The sequence below is a fragment of the Alligator sinensis genome, unplaced genomic scaffold (genome assembly GCF_000455745.1).
Source record: "Alligator sinensis unplaced genomic scaffold, ASM45574v1 scaffold941_1, whole genome shotgun sequence".
In the NCBI taxonomy this organism is placed as follows: domain Eukaryota; kingdom Metazoa; phylum Chordata; order Crocodylia; family Alligatoridae; genus Alligator; species Alligator sinensis.
In genome coordinates, this window is record NW_005842163.1 from 688407 (window position 1) to 699078 (window position 10672).

The 10672-nt window shown below is 40.3% G+C and overlaps 1 protein-coding gene across 1 annotated transcript in view; it reads right to left on the minus strand.

The window, feature by feature from the left end:
* Positions 1–7233: 7233 nt before the first annotated feature.
* The window catches only part of PLPP3 (phospholipid phosphatase 3), a 69747-nt gene continuing 66308 nt past the window's right edge, over positions 7234–10672 (minus strand). Inside the window, exon 6 of the mRNA XM_006025730.3 lies at positions 7234–9018. Within this exon, the coding sequence (XP_006025792.1) occupies positions 8890–9018 (129 nt within the window). The 3' untranslated portion in view covers positions 7234–8889. The remainder of the gene's footprint in view (positions 9019–10672) is intronic.

Below are 10672 nucleotides of genomic sequence, written 5' to 3' on the forward strand. Positions count from 1 at the left end.
CATGAAGCTTGGATGAAGAAATGAGTCTTGTGGAATGAAACAAAAGTATTTAGGATTTGCTCAGTCGAATTTTTGGTGGAAACTGGTTCTCCAGCTACTGACAGATTTGGAGCTGTACTCTGCACTCCAGTACCGCTGGGGTGTTCAGTTTGAATACAGTATCCATAGTGGGTGGAGCTTATAAAACAGAGAAAATATCTTTACATCATGTGAATCCCTTAAACCTTCCACTGTTCAGAAGAATACCTATGTGAAATTTGGCCCATGATCAAAACCTACTCCTGTCTCACCACTTATTTGGTGGTTCATATGAAATGAGCTGCGGGGCAAATGAATATGATACCAAAATAGCCATATCAACACCTCATTTGGTATTAATTACAATCTCTTCTGATTCAGAGGGCAAAAGACTGTCAGGGCGCAAGAACAGAGCAACCCTCTTCATCTTAGACTCACTGATAGATAACTATAAAGAAGGGTGATCTTTGCATAACCAGAACCATGGATGCTTTTCTGCAAGCTTGATTCAGAAAATTTGGGACAATATCCTAATAAAAACAAATTTTTCTTAAAAATTTCTAGCACATTAGCTTTTAATGGGAGATGGAGCAGGGAAGCATGGAGACAGTTGGAAAAGAAAAAGAAGGAATAAAAAAATTAACGGGGCATCTTTAACGGAGATAGTAATTAAACGATGAAACAGATTGTCAAGGCATTTGGTGAAATCAGAATCTTTAAATCAAGATTGGATGCCTTTCTCAACACATTTATTTTAGTGAATCAGTTGTTAGGCTAATGGTAAAAAAAATGCTGAGTGTAATCTGGCCAGGAGGTCAGAGTATGTGATTAAAGATTACGTGATTAAAAATGGTCTCTTTTGGCTTTAAAATAGATTTACCAGCAATTTATTGATGTTTGTTTTGATTCAGTTTTCTGGGGTCACTTTAGGATGCCTGGCTCTTGAGTCGCAAAAAAAGTGCTCTGCTCCCAGCTTAGAAATGGCTTGAGCTCTCATGGTGGCCAGAGGAAATGCTACAAGGATGCACTGAAAGAAGACCTCAAGAAAACAGATGTCGGTGTCAAGAGCTGGCTGCTGACGGACTGCAATGGCACCACAAGCTCCACCAAGTGGCAGCATGGTTTGAGGTAAAGAGAAGAGAGAATGGAGGAAGACAATGCTAGCCCACAGCCTACGCTCCCTTGAGGAAAGATCTGCAAAGTCTGTGGACGGGCCTTGGTTGAAGGATTGGACTCTTAAGTCACATCAAGACCCATCAATGAGCCATGGTAGAGATCATCCTCAAATTGAAGGATTGCCAAGGATATCAACTATGTCCCTTTAGGAAAGGCAACCTCTTCCTTAGATTAGACAGCTCTTATCTAACTCACAAAAATTTGTTTGACCAATGCGCGGCTCACACCTGCTCCATGGTAAGGTAAGCTTCGATCATTTCCACTAAAAGAAAGTTGCCTCATTTTAATTCAGGGGGCTGGACTCGATGATCTTCTGAGGTCCCTTCCAGCCCTAGTGTCTATGAATCTATGAGTCTATGAATCTATGAATTCAAAAAGTATCTAAAACTATTTAGGTAAACCAGGGCAAACCACTGCATCAAGACAAAAAAATGATTATAAAATGAGCTTTTGTTTCATAATAGTTGTCACTGGGGTGCCTCATGTTCTCCTTCTCCTTTTATAGGCTGAGTTTTCTGTTTGGTCTAAATTTCCAACCAATCATGGTGGTCTCCCATCATAGTGAGAGGAAGCAAGTGCCTCATGGGAGTCCATGGCAATAGTTCACAATGGGAAGAGTGTAGACTCACCAACCAAGGAAGCCTGTGGACATGCAGAAACAGCATGCAGCCTCCTGCTGGGACTTGGCTTAAGTCTTTTGGCTTGGGTGCATTTGCTCTCCACAGAAAATGACAATTTCTCTTCGAAAAAAGACACCTTCTGTGAAAAATGTCACTTCACTGAAACCCAGTGTTTTTATCAAAAAACATTTTCAATGGAATATCTTGGCACTCTTATTTTAGCTTAAGCAAAGTTTTGGTTTATCTTGCTTTAAGTTAAAGCTGTTTTGACTTAGTATGGTTTAGACTGGGATGATCCTGCCTTGAGCATGGGGTTAGACTAGATGACCTCCTGTGGTCCCTTCCAGACCTACTTTTCTATAATTCTATAAGCTAAATAGAAATAAGCATGGCTAAAATTGAGGTTATGAGTCCCCATATGGCCTTGTGTACTGGTTTCATTAGATCAGTTTAAAATTACACATTAATTTAACTGCTGCAACTTCTTTGCATAGACAAGATCTGAGGCTTTCCAGGGATGCTATTTCTGCACTTTTTCACTGGCACAAAAATTACTCTGAATTATAAATGGTAAAATAGTCATTCTCCAGAATAAGCAAAAATAATATTTGTTAATTATGATGCAGGACTTCTGGGGAACTATATTCTTCCATAGTCATGGGGGCTTTCCAAACTTATACCAGCTGAGGACCAACTCAGTCCTTCCCTTGGATGAGAACTCTTCTTTTTCAGAATCATTTATTAAAACAGCACAGTTGTTCCTATTCCATTTTGGTGTCTCTTTAGGGAAAAAGTCAGCATAGTGTAATGCAAGTGCTACCTCGTTTAATTTATACCTCAACATGACCTCACCCAACACACTCTCACAGCTACAGAATTGGAAATATGTGTATCAAATTTTGGGCAGCAAAGCCAAGCTATTTATATTAGTTCCTGCAGTAACTAAGTGATTTTTTGTTAGTTTGGGGTGGAGAGAGTACTTATACCATTTAATTGTTGGCATTTTCTGGACCTCTGCCTAATTTTACTTCAAAGATTCCCATCAGAAGCAGTTGGAATTCACTCCTGTACAAAGAGCTCATAGTGATAGATTTGCAAGAAGAATATATGTATTTTTGACAAATTTCTATTGACATGTGGAAACACTAAAAGGTGTTTCTTTAAAATAAGAGCCTATTATTCCCTCTGGTTATGAGGTTTTAATATAAAGCAAGACCAAAAACTGTAAACTTCATGCCATTAAAAGCTGCACATGCGGATGTTTTGCTACTAGCAATTAATTCTCTAAAAGGTGTCCCAAAATACGTCTTTAGACCAACGCGGCTACAACCTACGTCCCAAAGTATGACATTTAAAGTCCTCTGCTTAGACAAAACAAACAAATGTATTTTTTGTGTTAAAAAAATAAAACAGAAATTGAGGCGACATCAGTAGCTTATTAAAAATGTACCCAAGTAGTTACTAACTCACTTACACAAATACTTTCTACAAGGGAGAATAAACTATGTAGAGACTTTTCTAAGGAACACAAATAATGTAGTGGATAATGAAATCTACTTCATATGTGGCTTTGCTGAGCGTGTAGGACAGGGGCGGGCAATTATTTTGGGCAGAGGGCTGCTTACTGAGTTTCAGCAAGCCATTGAGGGCCACATGACAGGGAGCCCAGGGCAGATTAATATTAATTTTCTAAATTTTTTAGGGACCCCTTGGGCTGGATAGAATGGCTTGGCGGGCCAGATCTGGCCCCCGGGCCACATTTTGCCCACCCCTGGTGTAGGGTATACAAAAAATTAAGGACTATTTCCCCTCTCATTGAAAATAGGAGAAAAACAAGGGGTTGGGCAGTTACCCACTGATGACAGTTTGATCACTGCCGTACAAATAGAGATACACGTACAATGCACCTGCTCTAAAAGGATCAGAAGTCACTAGAACTATATTTTATGCGGCGATGCTTAGCTGAGCACCATCTTACTACTCTGCTTTCCCCAATGTTTCATTCAGAGAAGCCAGCAACTTTATTAGACAAATTCAGTGTCAACATTTTGGTGGAGCCTAGCTAAACTCTGAATGAAACCCCCCCCCGATCTGAACTTTAGCAATGTTTTGATATTGTCACTGGTTTTATCTTTAGGAAGAGCTGAACAAAAATCCTGGATCTTAAAAGAGGCAGGCATTGGAGAATTAAAATGCAGAGTAAAAATGAGGGGTTTTTAAATTGCTTGTGCTTGTGGAATAAACAAGCTCAAGCTCTCCATCTGGTATGGAAAACTGCACACTTTAAAATGATTCATCAGTGCTCAAAGAGCTTTAATGTGTGAAGATTGCAAATGACACTTCCTAGGGAAAGAAATGTACAGCCCAGAAAAACTCTCAAATCTATTTAATGCACACAGCATTCTTGCCCTAGAGCAAAGGAGCAACTCTGACAAAATTCAGGTGCATTCAGTAAGCCTATGGGTGAACACTGACATGCAAAGATACATGTAGGCGATGTATGCAAAGGTTTGGTGGGTGATCCTCATTGCTCTGAAACTTTGACACGGGAAAATCAAAAGATCAAAGCTGAAAATAAGTCTTTGTGGTTCATAGACTGAGATGATCATGTATCGAAACAGAGTTCATAATTTACAGTAATAAAGGCCATGTTCACAACTAGTCTGGAGCTAGTTATAGGTGAAGTTATTTGCAGCTTCCTTGACGGGACTAGACAAGATTTCCTGCACCGGGATTTCCAAAGAGAGGGCAGCCATGTGGACAGGACCTATCTGACACAGATGAAAACAGGCTGTGTTAGACTACCTCATGCACATCTCTTAGACAGTTGTATATTAAAGATCAACTCCTCCATAGAGATTCTTATTTTGCCTGCTGTTTATAGGGCTTTGGTTTAACTTCATTAGAGGCTGCTACTTTGGGGTGCCTATACACATGCTCCAACACAGTTTATGCATTGCGGCAGACTCGATTAATCTAATTAGAAGGCTCTAGCATTGCTGTAGCGTCACGTGTATAACGCCCTGCAGGTTTAAAAATGGCTGCTAGGGCACTTTAACTAAAGCTTGTTGAATGAGCTTTAGTTAAACCACCCTGCAGCCATTTTTAAATGCACGGGGGCTTAATTCACATGACACTGTGGCGTTCTTTGGGAAAGCTCTCGTTAAAACACCCCTCCCCCTGCCAGCATGTGCAGAGGCACCCTTGGTTTCCTGTCTGCTGATGTGGTTTTGTTTTTTCCATTTCACTGACTTCTCTTTCACTTCCCTTTTGCTGCTTGTTCCATAAGCAAGACATAACTGCCTTTACCTACACGAGGCAGACAAGGTTCCTTGGGTGAATTAGATATCTTTTATTAGACCAACCCAAATGGTTGGAGAATAGTTATTAAACAAGCTTTCGGGTTCAAAAACCCTTCGTCAGGCTAAGGAAGTTTCAGCAGTTGGTGTGTGCTTTTCCTTTACCTACACGAATCCTTTATTGCTTGCAGGATCTGATGCCCTTTTGGAACGTGGACCTGTCAGTGAAGCCTATTCCACTTCACTGCCCACACTTCCAAAATATCCTACCTGTACTCACATCATCCAGGCTGCCTTCTTTTCAGCACACCTGACTGTGTTGCTACAGTAGGGCTGACTGTCTGACCTTTCCGTGGCACACATCCATTAACCCAATTTTTGCAGCCTGCCATCTGCTCTTTAGCTGATATTCCCAGAGATTGTCTTCATCTCTTTTCTATCTATCTCCACCTTTCACTTATCCATCTCTTCATGATGCAAGAGATTCATTTCTCCAAGAGGCCGAGAGAAAATATGAAATGAGAATTTTATTAGGTCCATTCCCTAGTGTCAACCATGGTGACTCAAGCTGTATTCTCAGAGTAATCAGGCCAGAGTGATGGCAATCAGTTGAAAAGAGCCTTCAAGAAATAAAATTCAGGTGGCCACAAGCAATTCAGTAGGTGGAGTTCACAGAAGTTTAGGGCTGGGAGGGACCTCGTGAGACCATCAGGTCCAGGTTCTTCCTTTTAAGGAAATACTGAAGAAATTATACATTGCACAACTCCTGTATTTACAACTCCTGACCACAAGTATTTGAATGTAAAAATCCCCTTGAATGTACACTGTAAGGTGCACAATTACCAGCTGTTCTAAGTTTCAATTTGAGCAATAATTTATTAATAAACTCCAAACTTTACTTGAGTTCCGCCTGGTATTTATTTAAGTTCGATGTGGTATTCTTTTCCTGCCATGAACATCCATGCACAGAGTGTTACACCACATTAATTGGCCACCATACTTTGCTCCAAAGGTAGCTACAAACAAATGTGCTGCTATTAATGTCAGGCTTGCCCTTAACTACTCTCCAAATCAGCCATGTGGTAAACCTTGACTTTTAATAGCAGCCTGTGAACGCGTGGTTTTCTCTCACGCCTTACACTCCGTAAAGGTCTTTGAAACCCTTTTATTGAACTATTCATCAATTATTTGCAGGTGAAGAATAAGTAGAATAAAGAGAATGGGAAAGTTAGTTCCTACAAATACCGCTGTTCACAGGAGCGAGTGAAGCTGTTGTGTCCATCCCAGTACAAAGGGAAGCAGATTTGTGCATGTGCAAAGTTAAGTAAAAGAGAGCTCTTCACAGTAAGTCTAGTGGACTTGCAATTGAGACAGCCAAGCTCTGGCCCTATTTCTGACCTTCTGTGGGACCTAGATTGAGTCACTTGAACTTCACTTTCCCTGGTTTAGACTAAATTCTTCAGGATAGGGATTGTCTCTTAATAGGGTTTTGTACAGAACCTAGGACATAGGTCTCCAGGTACTACTTTAATATAAGTAAAATGCACATAAAGTCCCTAAAGCATCATTACTTTCCTCACAAGAACAATGGGCAAAAAAAGAGGGGTGGTCAGAGAAAGGGTACGTTAGAGGAGAGTCCATCCTTGTGTCGCTAACATAGGGCTCTCTCTCAGGTCTTATTTCTGTTGCAAGGGGGGAGGAATTTGGTGAGAGCTTTAATGCATGGCCATTTGAACTGGAATCAGGTTCCCCTTGTATGTCATGCTCATTGTTCTTTTTTACCTGGAATGGATATACACACTGTGTATTCACCAAGGGGTTTGAATTACAGGGGGGCTGAGCCCCACCATAAGAGACAAGAGCCCCCCTGTAAGATTTGAAAATCATAACCTGGAGGGGTCCCCCAATTTTATTAGGGCATCATGATGGGCAGCTCCATTTTTTATGCAGACCCCCCAAGAATCAAAGTGTAATTCAACCCTGGAAGACCTGACCATCTCACCCCAGTCTCTCTCCTTTGGACTCGTCCAAAAACAACATGAAGATAGAAGACAATCTAAAACCGGGTATTTAGTTGTGTTATGGGCTTTTATTTAAAAAGCACATTTATACAGCAATAATTTCGCAGATACAAACTTTAATTTTGTATTCTACAAAAGTCTTTGAATATTCTTCTCTTTACAAAATGAAACATTACAAAAATACAGACAATTTAATATGATTTTTTATACAAATGTCTCTAATTGTAGTTATTTTCATTAAAATATTACTACCACAGAACTACAATATTTTAGTCGACTATAAAAAAATTAATTCAATGCTTTTTTAAGCAGCAAAATGTAAATAACACAGGTCAGGACACAGTTTATAATCATAGTGGATATATCTAAAAATTGTTTCAGAAATAATATTTTACATAGTTAATTTTTAATGTTTTATACATTATTTATATAATATTTATATATAAAAATCATAGCTTGCTATAGTTGAAATGATAGGACGGATTCTGTAAGAGAGGATGTGCAAATGGCCATTCTGCGTAGTATGCGTGATCCCTTTTCAGTGAAGGCCTTGAAAAGTTTTTAACCTTCATCTTAAACGTTTAGCTTTAATTCCCATCAGAAAGCCAAAGAACTAGGGTTGCGGGGTAAAATCCCACTCTCATGTACACCTTATTGATTTACCACTGTGTAGCGGAAGACAGAATTTGGCCTATTGAATGGCTTATACCATGGCACTACCCACAGGCATTGAGGGGAATGCACAAACTGACTGAAATCCAGGCTGGGACGTTCCGCCCAGCAGCCCGTCCCAAAACTGCAGAACCAATGTTCCCTGGGACTCAATCCCAAGTACATAGTGCTAACATATCTTCAATAAGTCCAACCACTAACATTTTACATGACATGAACTCCCAAGGGTGGCAGCAATAATAGCAAAGAAAATTCTGCTGCAACTTGTAGGGGTGAAGGGAAACGAAGGAAGTTGGGTTTTTTTGTTTTATTAGACCATTTGTTGCTTTTGTGTGTGCTTGATGCCTCATACAGTTAGCCTGTCACGGGGGATACGATAGAAATGAAGAGATTTGGGTTCTAACTGGATGATGGATTCATTCGCGTTCAATCTGTTGTGGAAATCTCTTATAGTGTTAACTCTTTTAAACTTGTATAGTGTGAGCAGACACCCTTCAGACACCTTTGCGAGGGCAAACTTCTAAACTAAGTCACAGTATGGAATAGAGTTGAGCAAACCAATATTAATGCGAAGAACAAAAGTAGCAACTCGTATAGACCAATCCCAAATCTTGAATCAGTGCTGTTTCTTGTACATAGTGCTATATCATTTTAGTTGTGAGTTTCTTGTTTTCTTACAGGCATTGGAAATATTCATAGTAAAAACGCTGGCCGGCTTCACATAATCATTTAGTGTTCATTACGCTATGAACAATTTGGTGTTCACTATAACATGAACACTCAACCAATTGCACATCCAGAACTCCGGCACCACTATTTCTTTCCTTTTTCACTGGTTTTTTTTTTTTTTTTTTTTTTTTTTTTTTTTTTTTTTTGAACAACACCTATTTCATGCAAATGTTGCAAGTGAAAAGGCCACAGAGTTAGACCTTACTGGTTGGGCAAGAAAGTCTCTCCCTACATTCTACTGTCTGATGAGATTTGAGAGCAGCAGGTAGTTGCTGTCAGCAGTCATTTTTGCAACAACAAAAAAAAAATTTAAAATAAAATTAAAATATAAAAAAGACCAGGTTTTTCAATGGCCTACACCATATTGTGGTGATTGTTCCGTTCAATGATGTCCACAGATGAAAGAATCTCCTTCCGCGTTGGAGGAGGAGGAGGCAGAGAAGTCTTCATCTTGGGCTTGAAGAGGTCCGAGACGTAAAACACCTGCAAGTACAATTTGAGAGATCAATGCCACTGCATGTGATGCTACGTATTCAAATACTATTTGGAGGCTGTTGATGACGGTGCCGTGTTTGTACTCAAAACAAATTCTCAGTGTTACCCAATAACTGAATATAGCCCAAAAGTGTGGGAGTCCCAGGATGCTAATCACAGCTTTGCCACCACTTCACTGTGAGGCTAGAGAGAAGGACTGTGAGTACCACGGTTCCCTCTGGGGCAGTGGGAATTGAGGGGACTTAGTACTTTGTGGGCTTAGGCCCTTGACAAATGTAAGCCTGGGCATCTACAATGCTTCTTTACCATCGGGGTGTTGTGACGTTAAATGATGACTATACGTACACACTACGAATAACATGATAATGCACAACTACATTACAAGCCTGGAAGCCCAGAAAGGAAATAATAAAAAAAATGAAAGTAAAACCTAAATCCATTAAACCCCCTCCACCACATAGACAAAGCTACATCTTCACACAACTCATCCCATTGATTTAAAACACGTCAGAGCAGCTCAACCAGACAGACTTCTGATGTGCAACTACGCAGTCCTAAAATTAAAACTGCTATAAAAAATGGATTATCCGTAATGAGTCAGGGGTGCTTGGCAAGCTCCACTTTTCCCTTTTTGCCCTGACACATCGGTTACAAGACGAAGGTTTGGTCAGGGTGACTGTCTGACTAGCTGTCAGAGCTGCCTGGATGGAAGGAGGAGATATTTCTGACTACATTTTCCTGAACACCCAATGACGTAACCACTCTTCCTGATGTGAAAAGGCCAGTGCTTGACAATTTGGAGGGGCAGTAACACAATAAGAAACAAAGTGCTGGGAGGAAGCCTTCACATCCTCCCTTGGCAGCCATGGCCAACCCTTATCAGTCCAGCATGATTGTTGCACTTTCTCTGTTGCCAAACTTAACCCTGAAGCCAGAAGGGAAAAGACTCAGACAGCATAACTCCCTGCAGACAGTCGGAAGGACAGAGGACTCATCTCCGTTATCAAAAAAGAGACGGTTGGGAGAAACACAAATATACTACACACTGTATGCTGTGTATAGCAGAATAAACACTAACTTACTTCACAGACCTATAAATGTCAGGATTTTTCATCGGGCCGAAACTTATTTTGACATGACAACTGACGGCTGATCCTAGATGACACATCAAGCTTTGCTTTAGCCAAAGTGATGGGGAGAAAAACGCCTGGTATTTTCAAGATGTAGAAAGTCTCATGTGTTTCAGAGTACAACTCAACACCAAGCGTCTGGGATTAAGCTTCTCTTAATGGAAGGTTTCCCTTTAATTGTCCATGATGTGGTTTTTGATGAATTCAGTGCAGCTGCCTGATTGCAAGGCCTGCTGATCTGATCTTGTGCAATGATTGCGGTGTTGCTAAATCCGAGTCAAGCCTTAATGAGTGACACTTTTACAAATTATAAATGTATTTTGTATCTCCCTCTCCTGCCACAGTTGGAAGCACCATTTAAGTTATATGTTAACTGGGAATGGAATAGATACTTATGCGACTAAATAAGACAGTAAAGACTTCACCGGTTGAGGGGTTGACAAGTGACAAACGATAGAAAGACATTTTCCTCCCTACTCTGCTCCATAGAGCAAAGCTCTCCAGACTCCTGG